We start from the raw sequence: 20,097 nt of genomic DNA on the forward strand, positions 1-20,097 counted from the left end.
AATTATTTACTTATTTTTATATCCAGATTTTCTTCTTTCATGGAACCCATGGTGACATTCATGTGGTTCTCAAGACAGTCCCAGACTAGACTCAGCCCTGCTTAGCTTCAGCAAGGCTGTGGTTTCATATGCTTTCTTCACACATACCCTGCAACCTATCATTTTTGAGAGCTGAAGCAGTATAAGAGCCATTGTTTTCCATAGCTTACAACACAATTCTTTTCTCATGCTAATCCTTTTTGGGCGAACAGGTTTTGTAGGTAATTGAAGCACTACAAAAACATGCAAACAAAGGCGAGAGTGCAATGAAAGTGAGCAATTGTCAACAATGACTCTTATCATGTCACCTTGAGTCCTTCATCTCCTGCCATCTCGCAGAGAACAGGCTAGAAATTGACAAGGCAGTCGTAGGATGGGTTGAGGGTAGAGGAAAGAAGGCAAGTGGAGCTGGAGCCACATTGCAAAGCGAGGCAGAGGTTGCCTAGGGCGGGCTGAGCCTGAGAAGTGTGGTTTTGAGTGCTGCTGCTGCTGCTGCACCAGTAGCAGCAGCAAACAAAAGAGCCGAGTGCCACATGAATCCCTTCAAAATGTAACTCAATTTATGTGAGATTCTGTAGGTAAGATAATTAAAACAGGGGCGAGGAGGGGGAGGAAAAGTCGGTTGGACGTTGCGGCCATCAAGTCTGCATTCAGCCAGAACATCAGTAGAGATTTTCTCCTCGCGAGGTGCTGGAGAACGAAGAAGATCGAAGCTGAAGAGATAATAAGGGGCCTCTAGGGAAAGAAAAAGAAGATCCAGGGAAACAGAAACGATTGTGAAGAAAGCACTCGCCCTCCCTTTACTCTCCCTTAGCAAAAGCAACGGGGGGGGGGGTAAGCCAGGCAGGAGGAATGACGTCACGACGCACAAGCTCCGTCGGCGTCCCCGCTGCGCATAGGCGCGCCGACACACAGCCTGCCCGCCCGGCCGCCCGCCCTGGCTGGTGCTTCCCTGGGCGCGTGCGCTCGCCTTCGCTTGGGGCTTGCGCCTGACTGCGGGCGCGGGAGAGGCAAAGGCGGCCTCTCGCTCCTGCACGCGCAGCTGCTCTCCGCCCCCCCCCCGCCCGCTGACGCTTCCGTCGCCTCCACCGCAGCTGCAGCATCACCAACCGCCACTACCTGGCCCCTCCCCTCGCGCGGGGCCGCGCCTCGTGCCGGACAATAGCGGCGCTGCCGCAGCCGAGTTGTGTCTCACCCAAATCAGCCCGCCGCCGTCGCCGCAGCCACCCGGGCCCGCTCGCCGGCACCCATGAGCGGCGGCACGCGGCCGTCCCGGCTGCGGAGCTGACCGGGGGACTCGAGACGGGACTTGCCGTGGCCGCTGCTTCTTCTCGTCCTTCTCCTTCCTCCTCGGCACTTGCTTCCCCCTCAGCCTTCCCTAGGGCTGCGTCGGCGGGCGCGGAGCGGGGTGGGCCGGGGCGCGGGGAAAGCCCCCTCAGCGCCGCTTCTCCTTTGACCGACCCGTTCCCGGCGCGTGGGGCAGGTGAGGGCGGCGGGCCTGGCCTCGCTTCGCTCCGGGAGCCTGGCCTGGCTTTTGTGGGCGCTCCAGAAGACGAAGCGGCGGCGGCGCCTCCGTTTCAATGGAAGTATGTTACCAGCTGCCGGTGCTGCCTCTGGACAGGCCGGTCCCGCAGCATGTCCTCAGCCGCAGAGGAGCCATCAGCTTCAGCTCCAGCTCCGCGCTCTTCGGCTGCCCCAACCCCAGGCAGCTCTCTCAGGTGAGGCGGCCCCGAAACCCCCCTCCCACGCGCTTCTCCCTTCCCCCGCAGAAATGGGGTGCTGAGGTTGGTGGTGGAGTCCGTGGAATTGGGGAGTTTGCAAAACACACGAGATCAGAAGCAAATATGCCGAAGAGGCGCTTGCCTCTGCGGAATACGCTCTTTGCTCTCTGTCGGTCAAGTTTTGTCATTTGTAATGCTGGGTTTTGTCATTTGTAATGCACTCCAGAGTACACAGCGATGCCTTTGAGGTGCTTCACTGTACATTTATATTGTCCTGCTTTTGTTGACACGTTTCTTCAAGGAAAGCTAGGGTAGCTTCTGCTTTTATGGTTGTCTTCTATTAAATGTTCCTGGGCTAAATAATACTGCTGAGAATCTAGAGGGGGAGCTACCAGCTGGCTATTGACAATACACTTGCATTTTTATTTTGCAAGACAGCTGTAGTGACATCTTTTAAAGGCTTTTTTTTTTACCCTTCATGCCAGAGTAGTTATAAAACTTACACAGGGTGTGATTCAGTCAAGGTTTTAGAGGGAGAATTAGTTGTTTACATTTGACTGGATTGCGCCCAGTCTCTTAAACGTTTTGTGAAATATTGGATTCCTTCCCTAACACCATATGGACTAATGTATATAATATTCTTCCCTTATCAACCACTGAAAGCTTTTAGATAGAACTGTCCTAGATTTGCAGTGGTTTCTAAAAAAAACAACCCCATGTTGTCTGTGCAGTTCACATTGATGTATCCCATTGTGATGATAACAGTAACAAATTTATCCATAATAAATGTAGGTAGGCGGTGGAGTGTGGAAAAATAGATCTTGTTGCCATTTTTGGCTCTCTTCTCTTCAAATGTTTTCAGAATTCATTTGCCAATCTGTTGTTGCCCCGATGCAGTCTGCTGAGATTTCCCTCAAATGATAACAAATCTCTGAACTTTAAAGCATCTGCCCAGAATAAGATATAATGTACTTGTTTTATTGTCTGATTTGTGAGTATTCTCAAATAGCATAATCCCATGTAAGTTTACTCAGAAGTAATTGAGTTTTATTTCTTTATTTGTAAAACTATATACTGCAATAGAATATTGTACAACAGCTACAAAGGTCTGTGGTTATAAACACCACAGTGGGGCTTACTTCAAAGAGGTGGGTATACGATTGAGGTCTAAACTGAGTATTTTCTAACTTATTTAGGCTTCAGTTTTATACCCACTACCCTGGAAATAGGCCCCATTGAACTCATGCTGAGGTGATATGTATAAGATTGAACTGTTGGGTATGTAGTGGCGGAAATCAATCAATCAATCAATTGATTGATTGTATACCACCCTTCATCCAAGGATCACAAAAAACGCATAATAACAAAAACAAACACATTTAAAAGGTCATGGGATTTTGTCCTGTCTTTGACATATGTGTTTAAATCTCTTATTAAGAGAAGAGGAAGTCATCTAATGTTTTGCCTCTTCCTCTGGTGCATAATAATAGCACCTCAGAGTTTGGTATAGAATATGTTTGTTAGGGAATATTCATTTTAATAGAGAGAACATACATAGTTGGCCCAATGTTTTAAGTGCTACCTTGGGTTAAGAACTTAATTCGTTCCAGAGGTCTGTTCTTAACCTGAAACTGTTCTTAACCTGAAGCACCACTTTAGCTAATGGGGCCTCCTGCTGCCGCTGTGCCGCTGCTGCATGATTTCTGTTCTCATCCTGAAGCAAAGTTCTTAACCCAAGGTACTATTTCTGGGTTAGCGAGTCTGTAACCTGAAGCGTATGTAACCCGAGGTACCACTGTACTTTTATGAACATTGCCTTAAGAGTAGAATGAAAAGTATGCAACATCTAGTTATTTAGAAGAAGTACATATTTTGTTGGGTGGAGATTCTCTTATTGGGAACTACATGTTATGCATTAACACTTACTTGTCCTGGGATCTTTGTAAAGAAAATTAGCTTTAAGGTTGAATGGTGAAACTGTGTAGGAAGAGGGTGGTTACTTCTTTTCCTATCTGCCATTTTTCTTTGCTAATCCCCCCCCCAACAGGATGCAGGTAGACATTCAGAGGTATTAGCCTCGGTTGCAACATCTGCAAATAGTGTGGGGTTAGTGCTTCAATGACAACATGAAAATGTCCTTTTCTAGCTCTAGCCTAAAATAATTCATATGCTGTGTTTTACTCCTAAAAAGGGTTCACGTAAGAATTCAGGAAAAAATAAATTAAATACCTGCAGTTCCTGCCACAGGAAGTGATATGCTCATGGATCTCCTTTTCTGGATTGTGGTGTGTGTGTGTTGGCACTAGTACATTAGCCCTACGTGCCTTTAGGCTTTGAACATATTTGCATGTACAGGCATATCTCAGAGATATTGCAGGTTCAGTTCCAGACCACCACAATAAAGCAAACATTGCAATAAAGTGGATCACTATTATTTTGCGTTTCTCCCTGTGTATAAAAGTTATTTTAAGCTATACTGTAGCCTGTTAAGCCAGGCCCTCCTGGCTGCAGGGGTGGGAAGGGAAAACTTGGTTCCAGCCCTAGCCAGCTCTGCTCCTGTGGCAGAGCGGTAGGGGGGGGGGAGGGGTTAGCCAGTTTTTTTTGCCTCTGGAGGGGGCACCATTTAAGCTTCCAGCCTCTCTCTGTATGTGTATGCAAATGCATGTGGGGTGTGTGTGACAAACTGGGTCTTTGACCCAGGTGAAATAAAGCCTAGTTTTGCTCCTGCCAGTGGCCAGAAGAGGGGCAGCGGGGTGTGTGTGTGTGTGCCTGCCTGCATGCATGCATGTGTGCGTTTTCTTCCCCTGAGAGTGGCCAGGTTGCCTGCAGCTTCACCCACATCTTAGCACAGAGCAATATCTGAGCACAATAAAATGAGGTATGCCTGTATACACATTTTTTCTGAAGGTTAGTGAAACTTACTTTGAAGTTTAGGCCTGAGGATCATAGTATTGCTTGACTCTGATGTTTTTAGCTGAAGCTGCTATCCCTATTAGTTATATATATGTGTGTGTATGCGTGTGTGTGTGTCTGTTTAGCTTTGGAGTATAGTATTTAACACAAGTAAGTTGGCTGACATCAGCTAACTTTGTTACATGTTAGTACATTTTCCGTGTACTAAATGTTATTTCTGCCTTGGTCCAGGTATCTATTACATAAAAGCAAAAGTCCTTCAAATGTCTTTTGTTTAACAGTTTTAACTATTGTAGTGTGAATCGAATGCCTTGTTATTACCAGTGAAAACCTTAACCTGAAATGCTGACTTAGAATTTCCCTGAATAACTTCACTGAAGGAGGAGGGTGAGATCTTTTATTTTACAAGTCAGGCAAACCTCTTTGCCACATAATTTTTATTGTTATGAAGTCCCCTTCTCAGTTTAGACCTTAAACTTTAAAGACAGTAGAGTTTGTCATTTGCATCACAAGAAGTGTTCTCCATAAACAGCCAGTTTGAGAGCCTGAAATAGAGATAAAAGTATTGCATTCAGAATCTTTTTCCATTTATGCTACCCAAAACAGAAGAACGTACCAATAGATTCTGATGAACCTTTTGTAACTTGTTTTACAATTGACAAATCAGTTCTAGTAACCAATCAGGTTTAAACAACGTGCAATATTCAGGAGGGTTCATAAATAGTTCTAGTATTGTGTTTATTGTACATATGCTGGTCTTGGATGGTGTAGCAGGGCAAGGTCTTATCTTTAAAAGAAAGCACACTTTTAGATACATTGTGGTAGTGTGGTTAGAAACTTCTTCAAGAGCACTTTCAGCCCCCTCACAGCTGTATCAAAACAAAAGTGAAATACTGTATTTTTCCGTGTATAACACCCCCCTGTATATAAGACACCCCCTATTTTTCGGGACTCGAAATTAAGAAAATGGGGGAGATTGCCCCTGTGTATAAGACTACCCCCTTTAACTCTATTTTAAAGTAAAAAAACCCTAGTCTTATGCACGGAGAAGTATGGTAATATAGTATTAGCAAACAAAAAAGGCAGAGCTTTCCCCACAATCACTCTGTTTTTAAAGTCACAGTTCCTTTGATAGGCAATATGCAAACACAGGGTAGATGGATTTCTTTGAACTCAAGCAGGCCATGAGATTGGATCAGTTGAAATAACTTTGATAATATCTCAGTTCCTTGACTGTACTGTTGTGTTCTATTGTCAGCTAATCTGCACGTCTTGACTGTTTCTGTTTTATAGGGATAATGACATTTTTGGGTTCCTTTCCTTCTGTGTTTCAGAAGTAACCTGTGCTTTCACATGTTCCTTGGTAATGGATAAAAGTAGCTGTCAAATGTTATAGAAGCTTCAACTTCCTTCTGCACTGAAGCTTTGCAGGCTCGGGGTTGTTTTTTTTTGCTCCCCTAAATTTTATACAACAGTATTTTTCTACCCTGGCCATTTTGAAGTTCTGATGCAGGGAACATTTGCAGCCATTTAAGTTTGTACTTTGGGCTGTTAACATTATGCCTGTGGGTAACCTTGGTCTGAGTGTGAGAAGTTTTGTGACCGATCAGCACCACTATGCTGCTTTAATAGTTTATTTTTGCAGTGATAACTAGGGAGTCTGAAGTTGAGGCTTCAGTAGATAAACATGCTTACTAAATTTTCAAGATGAATTGTACTACAGTTTCATACTGAACCACTGTATTTGAGTCTAACCAAGAATTTTGGCAGGCTTTTTCTTGAATGATAAATTGTGGCAGGTTTGGTGGTGGTGTTTTGTTAAAGACAACAATAAGGAGACAGTGGGTTAATTAGTGTGTTTAAGTTAGCAGTGGATTAGTGTTGAAATATTTTGTATATTCTTAATGTTGAGGAACATTCTAAGGTCAGATAGTAGAGAAAATAAGCAGACATAACCTTCAGCCTCTTCGTTTGATCTGGCTTCATAGTCTGATTTTGTGTTAGTGAAACATTAGACCACCTAGTTTTAGAAAGAGTGCAAGCTTTTAAATTGCATGTTCTTAATCAAGCTCGGGGTATTTAGACAGGGAATGAATCTTGTATGTGGAAGCTGATAAGTGATTAGTTTTTCTAAATTCTTGATTAGAATTTAGAATGAAGTTGATGAGAGTAGGCTATATCAAATGATTTTTGTCTTGTGCAGGAGTAGTATTTTTCTGAAATTTTTAGTAGCTACCTCATAGACTTGCACACTGTTTGTTCTCCCATGAACATTTCATCTTCCATCCTGGCCCCGGGAAAGGTGGATGTGGTTTGCCCGAAAGAGCCCGGCAGGCCTAATTACACCCATGTGCCAGAGGTTCCCCACAATTGAGCTAGAGCTAATTATGGTTAACATTAGGGTAAATGTAACCTTACATCATGGTTAATGTAGGGAATGTAGGATGGAATTTGTGTGGAAACAAGGAAGATGGAAGGGAGAGAAGTTTGTATGGCTCTACATTTTTGATCTTCAAAGAATGAAAGCTGAAGAAAGGTTGGTCTCAGCTGTAGCTCCTCCCATTTGCTTCAAACATGCAACCTGTTTCCACAACACTTTTGAAAACTGCTCCGAAAATACTTTGCTCTATACAAGTACAGTAGTACCTCTGGTTAGGTAACCCTCTGGTTACATAAACTTGAGGATGCGAAAGCGGCAAACCTGGAAGTATTTGATCAGCATTGCCACACCCGCATGCGCAGTGGAAACCTAGGGATCCGACCGGACCTCTGGAACAGATCCCTTCTGCAACCAGAGGTACCACTGTAATGAGGCATTCCAAATGTCGCTAAATTTTTGATACAGTCTTTGCAAACAATAAATGGAATTCTGATACTGAGCTGCTAGTGAATTGCAACTAATTGACTAGAATAGTCTGTTCTTCCTGGGTTGCACAATTTTACTGCTGCCCTATGCACAATACTTAACTTATACAGTGGTACCTCGCAAGACGAAATTAATTCGTTCCGTGAGTTTTTTCTTCTTGCGAGTTTTTTGTCTTGCGAAGCACTGTTTCCCATAGGAATGCATTGAAAATCAATCAATGCGTTCCTATGGAAACCGCCTTCAGACCAGGTCCGGGGACAGTCTGTCCCCCGACCTCTTCTGAAGGCTGGGGGGGGGGGGGACAAGGGCTTTTCTTCCCACCGCCAGCCTTCAGAAGGCTGTTCTGAAGGCTGGCGGTGGGAAGAAAAGCCCTTCTCCCCACCTCCCGCCCCGCAAGCTCCGGGGACAGGAGGGCTTCGCTGCCACCCACCAGCATTTTAAGATCACTCGGGACAGCGGAGAAGTCTCCGCTGTCCCGGGAAGGCCGGCGGGGGGGGGGGTCCTGGACCTCTTCTGAAGGCCGGCAGGGGGGCAAAAGTCTTTGCTCCCCCCCGCCAGCCTTCAAAAGCTGTCGGGATAGCGGAGAAACGCGCTGCGCTTCTCCGCTATCCCGGGAAGGCAGGTGGTCGGGAGCAAAGACTTTTGCCCCCCGCCGGCATTCAGAAGAGGTCCAGGACCTCTTCTGAAGGCCGGCGGTGGGCGAAAGTCTTTGCTCCCGACCGCCAGCATTTTAAAAGAGGTCTCCGGAGATTTCCCTATGGGCTTTCTTCTTGCGAAGCAAGCCCATAGGGAAATTCGTCTGGCGAAGCACCTCGAAAAACGGAAAACTCTTTCTTCTTGCATGTTTTCCGTCTTGCGAGGCATTCGTCTTGCGAGGTACCACTGTACTCACAGTCCTTTGGTAGTTATTGCTGATTAGTTTCCAAAATCATCAACACTTCTATCAGGAAGTCAGGAACCCGCTATTTCCTGAACTGCCAGTATGCTGCTGCCAGTATGGAAGGTGTCCTGTGAACTGTAAGCACACTATACATTTTGGTTTATTTATTTTACAAAATTTATATACTGCTTGATCATAGTAAAATCTCTAAGCAGTTTACAAGAAATATTAAAATTATTATTATTTTATTGTCAGCAGTGAAAAAGATTAAAATGTGTCAACAGTTATGTGTCTGGATAAAGGTAAAGGGACCCCTGACCATTAGTTCCTGACTCTGAGGTTGCGGTGCTCATCTTGCTTTATTGGCCGAGGGAGCCAGTGTACAGCTTCCGGGTCATGTGGCTAGCATGACTAAGCTGCTTCTGGCAAACCAGATCCCTGAGTAGAGGTGTTATATGCTGACAGGGTCATACTTACTGTGCCAGCATATTGCAGCAGTGTTCTGCACTAACTAGAGTTTCCATGTCAAGTGCAAGAGACGATCTACACAGAGTGCATTATATTAATGCAGTCTTGAGTCCCCAGTGCCTGAACTGCTGTGGTCAGGCTCTCCTAGTTCAGGGATCTTAGAAATTGTTGTACTGTAACAACTTGTAAAAGGCACTTCTAGCCATGGAGGCTACCTGGGCCTCTAGAAATGGGTAATATTACTGAAAATTATATTATTATTTAATGTTTAGTGTGCTTCAAAAATATTGTTGATGGTTTGAAAAAAACAGTTTGACTCCACATTTAGGTGATCAGCTCAGTTTGTATTCTGGCCATGTAACAGCATTGATAAACAATGGGTACAAAAATATTAACTTGAAGTAGTCCTTATTGGCTTCCTTGATAACCTTTAAATGGTTATTTATATTTTTACACATTTCTTCTGAGAAAGTATTTCAGTTTTTAGCATAACTAGGAACCCATAATTTTTTTCAGACTTGTTACAATACTGTTGTTGCTCAAATCAGGTTACATACTACACCCACAGCCTGCTTCCTGATACGATACTGATTCCGATATTTTTATTATCTTAGTGGTAGGAGATTAGATTAGCAGGATTCTTAAGAAACATTTTCCAGTTGGTCAGAGTTAAGTGTTGTAACAGTAGGAACGCAAATGAGGATTGGGAAAGTTATTTCTCCATTGACAGTTGCCTCCATCCAAGCAAAGATGGAGGAACTTTTTTCTAAGTTTGATACACTCATAAAGAGAGGTTACTTTCTCTATCTCCCCCGTACCCTGCAGCAAGAGTAAAACTTGCAGCAATCAATAGGAAGATCACATGTTTCTTGTTGATCCCAACCAATCACATGCTTGTAAGCTTTCCATCAATATCCTCTGATATTCTTAATAGAACCAACACCCCCTCCTTTGCCATTAATTATCCAGTATCAATTATCTCCTTTAAGAGTCCCTCACAAAGTTCTGTAGATGCAGACCTCAGTAGGCAATTGTACCTCTTGTAGATATTGCCTGTGAAAGCCATTTTCATTTTACAGGATATGTAATTTTTTGAGATAGTGACATAGTGTATTCATTAGAACACTAGACTTCTGGGAAATCTTATAACAATTACAGAGCATTATTTGTCTCATTAGAGATAACTTCATAATGAACCAGTACTGTACTTTGATAGGATTGGAATTTGTGTCTCCTTTGTCAAATGATTCAAAACATGAATTTTTAAAGCAGATTTTTTAGTTGGCTTTTACAGGCATCCCTTACATTCGTTTAAAAGGAAACTTAGTGGATAATTCCTGTTAATGTATAAAAACAGCATGTAGCCTTTAAAATTATATGGCATTAGAATAGAATTAAAATATGATATTCTAATCTAACCAAAAAATCTTTTAATAATAATATAAAAAGTACACCATAAATAACAGTTTGGATCCAAAGATCCTGCTGAGCATGGATCATATAGATTTTGTGTTTGTGTGTTTGTGTTGCTAATCTCCTCCCCCCCATCTCTGCTTTTGAAGTTCTTTGATCTGCAGGATATTGTTGTGTGGGTGGGGTGCAGACAGGAAAATTTGGTGACTCTTCCCATTGTGAATGGATGTACCACTTGAGTAGTCAGATTCTTTCTGTTTTCTGAAGTAGTGGGATATTGTGCTGAAATATGAATAATAATAATAATAATAATAATAATAATAATAAACAGAATAAAACTTCAAACATTAAAAACTTCCCTAAACAGGGCTGCCTTCAGATGTCTTCTAAAAGTCGGATAGTTGTTTATTTCCTTGACATCCCTTGACATCTGATGGGAGGGCGTTCCACAGGACAGACGCCACTACTGAGAAGTCTCTCTGCCTGGTTCCCTGTAATCTCACTTCTCGCAGTGAGGGAACTGCCAGAAGGCCCTCGGTGCTGGACCTCAGTGTCTGGGCTGAATGATGGGGGTGGAGACACTCCTTCAGGTATACTGGGCTGAGGCCGTTTAATAAAAACAGTGGAAGCTGGAACATTTGTGCTTTCATTTTGCACTAGTACAGATAGCACTCTTTTTGAAGCAATTCAATTTAAACAAATTAAAGACTAGATATAAATTGCTTGTAATCAAATCCCAGTGTTAAAAAAAAAATGCCCAGTATTGCAAATACTTATGTCTGTATTTTCTAAGCTAGTATTGAGTAATCTGTGAGCCTCTTATTATTATTATACTCTACTTTCACATAACCTGGGTCTCAAAGTTGCCTAATTGTCTAGTTGCCATTCCTGACTCTTGGTCATGCTTTGCATTACAGTCATACCTCGAGTTGAATGTGCTTCGGGTTGAGCGTGTTTGAGTTGTGCTCCACGGCAACCTGGAAGTAACGGAACGGAACGTGTTACTTCCGGGTTTCGCCGCTCGTGCATGCGCAGACACTCAAAATGACATCACGCACATGAGCGGAAGTGGCGAAACGCGGCCCACGCGTCTTGCGTTCCGTTCAGGATGTGAACCGGGCTCCGGAACGGATCCCGTTCACATCCCAAGGTACCACTGTATATTAAGAAAGTGGATGTCCTCTTAAATTCTTGAATCTTATACTGTATTAATATTTGTACATATTACTTTCATGGTTGCATGGTTTTGGTTTTCGTGTGGAAAATGTAGTGATTGGTATTTGTTCCCTTTCATTCAACAAATTTCATATTATAGAGAAATCCCTACTAGGATACCACTATGATATCTGATATTTAGGAAAACAGAGTTAGGGTTTATGTGTCCCAAAGAAATTAAAAGACGCCTGCTTCTTGGGAGAAAAGCAATGACAAACCTAGACAGCATCTTCAAAAGCAGAGACATCACCTTGCCAATATAGGTCCGTATAGTTAAAGTTTTCCCAGTAGTGATGTATGGAAGTGAGAGCTGGACCATCAAGAAGGCTGATTGCCGAAGAATTGATGCTTTTGAATTATGGTGCTGGAGGAGACTATTGAGAGTCCCATGGACTGCAAGAAGATCAAACCTATCCATTCTTAAGGAAATCAGCCCTGAGTGCTCACTGGAAGGACAGATCCTGAAGCTGAGGCTCCAATACTTTGGCCACCTCATGAGAAGAGAAGACTCCCTGGAAAAGACCCTGATGTTGGGAAAGATGGAGGGCACAAGGAGAAGGGGACGACAGAGGACGAGATGGTTGGATAGTGTTCTCGAAGCTACCAGCATGAGTTTGACCAAACTGCGGGAGGCAGTGGAAGACAGAAGTGCCTGGCGTGCTCTGGTCCATGGGGTCACGAAGAGTCGGACACGACTAAACAACAACAAAATGTGATGAAGTAGTATGTTAAAGAAACTAAGTCATAGTTCGTATTCTGAATAGTTTGTGTGTGTGTGTATCTATATCCTATTTATCTATATCTACCGGTATATTGGGAGTGGTAGAGAGAGAATATAATCATGATGCTTGTGATGATTTGCAAAAGGAAAAAGTTGTGACAAAATTTGAAGTGCCATGATTTCCAAGGTAGCATTTGGTAGGTAATAAGTTGGCATGCTTCATTTATATAGGTAACTCCCCATTTGCACACATTCAATATGTGTGTGACCACACATACACACATTGCGCAGAACTCGGAAGTGACCCAAAAATGTCACAAAAGGGGGCATGGCAGAACAGAACGGGGTGTTTGCTGGCTTTTTCAATGGTCTTTCAAATATATGCAATTTCACTGATGTGTACGATGCCTCGGAACATAACCCCACATAAAGTGGGGTTGCCTGTATATCCAATAATTAATGGCCGATCATGCATTAAAATCAGTGGCCATCCATTAAAATCAGTGGACTTAATTTAGTCCCACTTGGGCTTTCTGAATCTGCACAGAGCTACTTTAGGAACTTTCTAGAGCAAGGCAAGTATTTTGGTGAGAAGCCTGCCCTCTTGAGTCTTGCTCGTGTGCATGATCAAGGGGTGTGACTTTTGCTTAGACTGCCATAGCCATGTGCATACTGGTGAATTTTCACTTGTTCATTTCTCCTTAGAGCATGAGCTGGGCCTCTCCCCTTCTTTCACTTCTGTTTACTTTTCTTTCTAGTATTTACTTTTTTATTTTTTGTTTTAGTTGTTTCCTTCAGTTTCTCTGTGCTGTTGCCACCCTTATGAAGAGACTATTGCTCAGAGAACATCATTTTGGAAGTGTTTGGGCTTGCAGCAGCAAGTACCTCACCACACTGATGGGTGCTGCCTGTATCCCCTGTTTGATTGACATGTGGATACCTTCCTTAGTAATTAGTAGTTTCCTCAGGGTTTTTCATCAACTTGGGGTCAAAATTCCCCATAGGATTCAATGGAATTTTTTGGCTCGTTTTGGGATAGCAAGACCTGTGTGTATTACTTTTTCTGTGTTTGAGAAGTCTCTCTTTTGATAAAATTATTAGTTATTATACCAATCCCCATCTTATTATTCTCCTGTTTGCTTGCCTTAGCAACCAACATACCTCACACTAAGCGAAAGGAGTGAAGAGGACTTGGGACCAAACAGGCATGGAAAAATAACTTTCAAGAATTAATGCAGACATACAGAAGTGAGCAAAGACAGTAGTGCTGCTGTCTAGGCTAGCCAACCTAGCGCTCGTTAGATGTTGTTGGATTCCATGTCCCATCAGTCTGAGCCAGCAAGGCCAATAGTCAGGAATAGTTGGAGTTGTACTTCAGCAACATCTAGAGGACACTACGTTGGCTTCTTCAGATCTAGAAACACAACTATGTCACAGTTTAAGTTTTGGGAAGCTGGGACACAAATCTTGGCGAACTTGGCCAGCATCTTACTAATATAGTCAAAGAGATGGACTTAAGCCAAATTGCGGGGCGGGGTGGGAAAATACGGAAAACAGTTAAAGAGATGTAGCTGTAGCCACAGACATGTACAATGGTCCCAAGGAATGGGGAGAAGGAAGCAGGAGCCAACGGAAAGAGAGAGGATAGAAAGCAGTTGGCTTAGAGAAATGCCAGGTTACTAGTACAGTGGTACCTTGGGTTACATATGCTTCAGGTTACAAACTCCGCTAACCCAGAAATATTACCTCGGGTTAAGAACTTTGCTTCAGGATGAGAACAGAAATCGTGTAGCAGCGGCACAGCAGGAGGCCCCATTAGCTAAAGTGGTGCTTCAGGTTAAGAACAGTTTCAGGTTAAGAACAGACCTCCAGAACGAATTAAGTTCTTAACCACTGTACAGTATATTTTAAAGATGCTTGTTTATTATTGGTTCTTAGTTAAGAATGGGACTTTCCTATCACATGGAGTTTGATTCCATATTTGTGTCATTATTGCCGGAAAGCTCTGGTACATATGCCTACTTCAGCACCACAATGGGAATTTAGACACAGGTGTTCAGGTACAGGCAGATTCAAATCCAGGAGGTCCTTTAGGTAACTTGCTTTAGGTAAGGGCTATAATGGTAATCACAAGCACTTTAAATTGGCACAGTTTAGTGGCATATTACAGTGATAAGCGTTTTGTGTATAGAGCAGGTTAATAGTGCTCTACTAATTAGCAATCTCTTTATACAATAGTTCACAGTGTTTCATCGCTGTTAGTCATGAGCCCATCCTGTATATGCCGTATGGACTTCACTATTGTGGTCTTGGGAGGAAGAAAGCTTCCTATACACATTTGGAGGTCACTCTTCCATAGCTAGCAGTAGGAGACTTGAATGTACATAGCACTCCGGTTTTTAAAGAAAGACTTTAAAATAAACCTTTAATTAATATCTAGACACAAGCTTTAGTTCTGTCATGCCAGCATTCTTTTTATATAAGCTCACTGGAAAAAAATGACTAAAAGGAATACTTATTCTTTATATGTAGAAAATGGTTACCAAGAGAACAGGTGAGAATGGATGATGATTGTCATTCAGCTAATTCTATGCATGTAAAATGCAAATTCATGTCTTGCATTCACTACATGAATAACTGTAGTAGGATTACATTCCTAGTGTTTAAAGGTCTCTTTGGGTGATGTAGACTTTAATTTTCTCCAACCATTAACCATAGTTAAGGGATTATTATTACTTATATTCTACTTTCCCATTCAAAATAGTTCAAAGCAGTTCAGAAGGACAGAGGTTGTAAAGATTGGGTTTCAGCAGTGTGTGAACTTGCACAATAGAACACTGACCTCTCCCTCTTGCTGTAGAAGTATGCTTCAAGTATCTAGCGTGGATAACTGACTAGCTCTGGTAAAAAGCACTCCTAATTAGCACTGCCGCTGGAACCTCTGCAGACAGTGCCAGTCAAAAGTAACCCTATACAGTGGTACCTTGGGTTACAGACATCTCAGGTTACAAATTCAGCTAACTCGGAAGTAGTACCTTGGGTTGAGAACTTTGCCCCAGGATGAGAACAGAAATTGTGAGGCAGTGGCGCGACGGCAGCAGGAGGCCCCATTAGTGAAAGCATTCCTCAGGTTAAGAACAAACCTCCAGAATGAATTAAGTTTGTAACCCGAGGTATCACTGTACTACAGTGGTTCCCAATTAGCTAAGTACTGCAGACCCCCTGTTTTTAAAAAGCCAAGCCATGGACCCCCTACTTTTGAAAATTTTGATAGTTTTCTTCAGGTGAATGGTGCTATGGACCTCCGGGGGTCTGCGGATTACCAATCTGGGACTACTGCCATACTGCAAACTTGATCAAACTTGATCAAAGAGAGTGGACTCTGTCCAAAGCAGGCTAAACCTCAATTTCTTTTAATACCAGTACAGTCATACCTTAGTACTTGAACGGAATCCATTCTGGAAATCTGTTCAACTTCTGAAAACGTTTGAAAACCAAGGTGCAGCTTCTGATTGGCTGCAGGAGCTTACTGCACTCAGTTGGAAGCTGTGTAAGGTACGTCAGATGTTCAGGTTCCAAATAATGTTCGCAAACTGGAACACTCACTTCTGGGTTTGTAGCGTTCGCGTATGAAAACGTTCAAGTTGCAAGTCGTTCGAGAACCAAGGTACAACTGTAGTTATACAGATAGTAATGAAAGCATCAAACAGCACTTCAGATAGATTTGTTTGAGATTCTGGTAGCGTGCTGCTAATCACTGAAACCATATATTTATTAAAGTGACCATAACCAATTTTAAATTCTTATAGCAAAATATTTGGTCTTCCATCTTCATCAGTTGCTCTGATAAAGCAAATAGTGAATAAGATATAAATATCTCACTATCACTACCTCACATCTTTTAGAGCATAACAACTATGTGGTTACATTCTAGAAACATATCAGTGGTTAAAAACATAAGAATCCAGAAGCATAAGTAAGCACTAGGTCTCAAGAACGAGCAGTCCAAAAAACATTCTTAAAGAAAGGCAGATTGGAGCAAATAAGCCTCTAACCATGGTTAAGGTGGGGGTGGGGGTGGGATCGTGCACTGCTGACCCACTCCTTTAAACATGATTAATGGAGGTAAACCATCCAAAGCCTAATTTCAGAAATAATAATTTTTCTGTTTTTTTGTTTCCAGAGACGTGGGGCAATATCCTATGACAGTTCTGATCAAACTGCATTGTACATTCGCATGCTAGGTAAGTGTGGTTGTTTGTTTCAACACCCAGATGTATGTATATACGTGTGGCTGTCTGCTGTTAATTAGATGGTGTACACTACTGCATTTTAAAACCTTTCTGGTTTTTATTCCTCCCTCTTCAGCTTTTCACAACGTGTGTTGCTGTTGCTTGCTGTTTGGCTCTTAGTATTTCAATATTGTTTAGCACAAATTTCACACATTCGGGCACTGAGCAAATGCATAAAGTAAAGGTTATCACAAAATAGGAGATCACAGGCTCCCCAGCAATGCAGATTTAACAGAGAAGCGATGAAGGCATTGGGGTGGGTGCAAATATTAGAGAAAATATTATATTTCAACATTTCATATTGCACATTTTATGTATTAAGGCTGATATATTTGAGTAGTAACAACCTTTGCTTGCTTTAAAGGTTAGTTCTTGTAGCCGTGTTTCTTATTTCAAATGCACAAAGAGACTAGCAGAAACTTGGCACATATGAGATTAAGAATTTGTTTTCTTAAAGTTGAATGACTCATCCAAGCAAATATTTGTATAGGAAAGTTTCAGCTTAAACTGTAAACTGAATATTGTTATGTGATAGCAATCTTGAAATAGCACAATGGTGACTGATGGGAAATGGATGAGTGGGAGGAGTTTCAATTAAAAACATTTAAATTGCTTGCTATAAATATTAAGTAAATGTTGGAGAAAATTCCAGCATAATATGTAATCAGTGTTCTGTGCCTCTTAAAAAAAAAAAACAAAAAGCAACGATTTTTGCTTAGGTCGTTGGCTTATTTATGTTTGGCAGGGACTTGTTAATAGGATTTTAGCTTTGAGATCATTGGATCATGAAGTTGCTATTGCTGAACTGTTAAATTTCCTAACAGTAGTAGAAATTGATGGCTGTCAGTAAGTTACACATTTGTTACCTGTATATTCTTGTAGCCTTTCTGAGCATCTCTCATTTTAATCATTCTCACAAGTAGAAAAATATGTCCATTTGTGTCCATGCATTTATCTTTGTCACTCTTTGCGCTTTACAGTCCAGCCTTGGAAAATTAGCTGCTCTTTCCAGGACTCCATATGGGATACCTTCATCAGACATACCTAGTTTTCAGCTGCACTGCAGCCAGTGGTGTTTCTGCTCATTCTCCTTTTAAAAGGAATGTAATTGTTGGTGCCTGTGCTTCCATGGATCTCCTGGTGTTTACATTTGTGGAGTCAGCTTTTTCTTACCATTCAATGTAAACCAGTTAGCTTCTACTTGGATTATTATATACTCTTTCACAGAGTTCTTTTGAGCTATTTGGATAAAATTCAGTAGCTTATGTACTATTAATTAAATATGTACATGTAATATCAATGAGTATCAGATCTTTAGCACTAATAGTCATTTACGATCTTTTAATTTTGAAGTTAAAGTTTATGGAGATAAATCATATTATAAAGGGGGGATTAAACCATTCCATAGTCATTATATATTATATGATACAAGGGAAAAATATGGATTTTCTTAGAGACTAACATCAAATCCAGTTATTTTATTAACAGAATTATATATCATTAAATGATATTTTATTGGGGCTACACTATGAATTACACAAAAGTTTGAAGGGGCAGCAACATTGGTTTAGCTTGCTGATAACCCCCTTGTGTATTGCGATGTAAGCAAAGGGGTCTTTAGCCCACCAACTTCCTTCTGTGTGAGCTGAAGGGTGGTCTTTAAGTCAGAGTAGATCCACTGAAAGCAAGTATTTTCTGAGTATGATTTGGTTGGATGTCCCTGTTAAGAGTTGTCTCCCAGAACTTCTGTTTTGTGTCTGACTTTAGATAGAGTCAAATAGAGGTTTAAACTCATATGCAGAAGAGCTCTGCCAAAGCCTCTGTTGCTGCTCACAGTGGCAAAGAGGCTGTTTAAATAGCCCCATAGGAGTAAATTTTTGAGTGCTTAATAAAAGGGGGCCTTGGGATTTGGGGCTGGGCTGGGCTCATATAGCTTCAAGGGAATGAGCTTGCAGGTCACCAGTTGCCTACTCCTATTATAATTGACTTAGGTGTTCTATTTTGTGATGGTACTGATGTTTGAAAGTCATTTTAAAAACTTTTCCTTTCCATCCAGACTACATAGCCCATGAGGGGATTGTTAATTGTGTAGCAAAAGCAACTTTCCTTATTCTACTTATCTTTAGTGACTGTGGAGGTATATTTGCACAGCAGCCTATTTAATTTATATGTGTCAGGAGATAACATAGAAAGTTTTAAACTGTATTGTGGAATTGTTTGTACCCTGCCCTGGAGCTTATGATAAAGGGTGGGTAATAAATTGCAACTAAATAAATAGAGATAGTTTATATACTCCAGTTTAACTAAGGATTTGTTCAGTCAGAATTCTTTCTCAAAGTTATACTAACAGTGAAATCAGAAATGGGTCACAGGGCTTGCCTGACTCTTCCACTTCTGTGTTAACTGGGAGAGCTTGTATCAGTTGGACTATGCAGTCTCTAGTTCAGAGAAACAGAGAAGTTAATCTGAAACCTGTGTTTCTATTGGTCCAAAATGCCGATGAAATTTTGATAAATAACTTGGGGGCAACTGTAGATTTTAAAAAATGCAGACTAAACTAACACATGCAAATGCTATTCTATGAAATAACTAGATTACTCTCGTAAAAACATTGGCGTTCAAAGCAGGTAGAATGAGGAAAGAACATTATGCAAGTCATAACTGCTATAAATGCATAACTGCATAACTGTCTATAATCTTGGATAATTCTTGGACAACAGGTGAGGTCCCTGCAGATTGGAGGTAGGCAAATGTTGTCGCCATCTTTTTAAATATAATTTTTATTAACAATTTCTTAGTTTACAAAACATGTGCATTGTCTCTTTGGGTGGCGGGGGGTGGGGTGGGGAGACCCAGGTAACTACCAACCAGTGGTGAGCTTGACATTGATACCTGGAAGGTTCATAGAACAGACAATGAAACAATTGGTCTGTGAGCACTTAGAAAAGGATGTTGTGATTACCAGGATCCAGCATGGGTTTCTCAAAAACAAGTCATGCCATTTCTTGTTTTGATAGCATTACAAACTGGGTGGATCAGGGGACTGCTGTGGACATAGTGTATCTTGATTTCAGTTAGGCATTTGACAAGGCCCTTCATGATATTCTTGTGGAGAAGCTGGTAAAATGTGGATTGGACAAGGTGGTTAGGTGGTTTTGTAGACTGAAACCAAAGAGTGATCACTAATAGTTCCTTGTCATCCTGGAAAAAGGGGACAAATGGGGTGCTATTCAACAGTGGAAGAAACTCCCATGAGAGGTGGTGGACTCTCCTTCCTTGGAGGTTTGATGGTCATGTGTCATGTATGATGTAGCTGAGATTCATGCATTGCAGGGGGTTGGACTAGCTGACCCTCTGGGTCCCTTCCAACTCTAAAATTCTATGATAATATATTGTTATATTGATCAATTATAAAAGATAAGTGCAAGTTAATGGTCTTCAATCTATCCACTTTGAATGCTGACTCATTTTTTAAAAAAGATATCTAACATATCATAGAATGGCATTGTTAAATACTGATTTTATTCTGCATTTGTTGGTGTTCAGTCTCTCACACATTTATTGCATGA

At 41.7% G+C, this 20,097-nt stretch overlaps 1 protein-coding gene across 2 annotated transcripts in view; it reads left to right on the plus strand.

The window, feature by feature from the left end:
- The first annotated feature begins 904 nt into the window (after positions 1 to 904).
- The window catches only part of PDE7A (phosphodiesterase 7A), a 52,887-nt gene continuing 33,694 nt past the window's right edge, over positions 905 to 20,097 (plus strand). The window contains exons 1-2 of one of the 2 annotated variants that reach the window (XM_083747900.1): positions 905 to 1,757; positions 16,420 to 16,480. In XM_083747900.1, the coding sequence (XP_083604026.1) occupies positions 1,620 to 1,757; positions 16,420 to 16,480 (199 nt within the window). In that variant the 5' untranslated portion in view covers positions 905 to 1,619. The remainder of the gene's footprint in view (positions 1,758 to 16,419; positions 16,481 to 20,097) is intronic. The other variant, XM_083747899.1, reaches the window with a different exon arrangement.

This window comes from Podarcis gaigeae (genome assembly GCF_964106915.1).
Source record: "Podarcis gaigeae genome assembly, chromosome: 7".
In the NCBI taxonomy this organism is placed as follows: Eukaryota; Metazoa; Chordata; class Lepidosauria; order Squamata; family Lacertidae; genus Podarcis; species Podarcis gaigeae.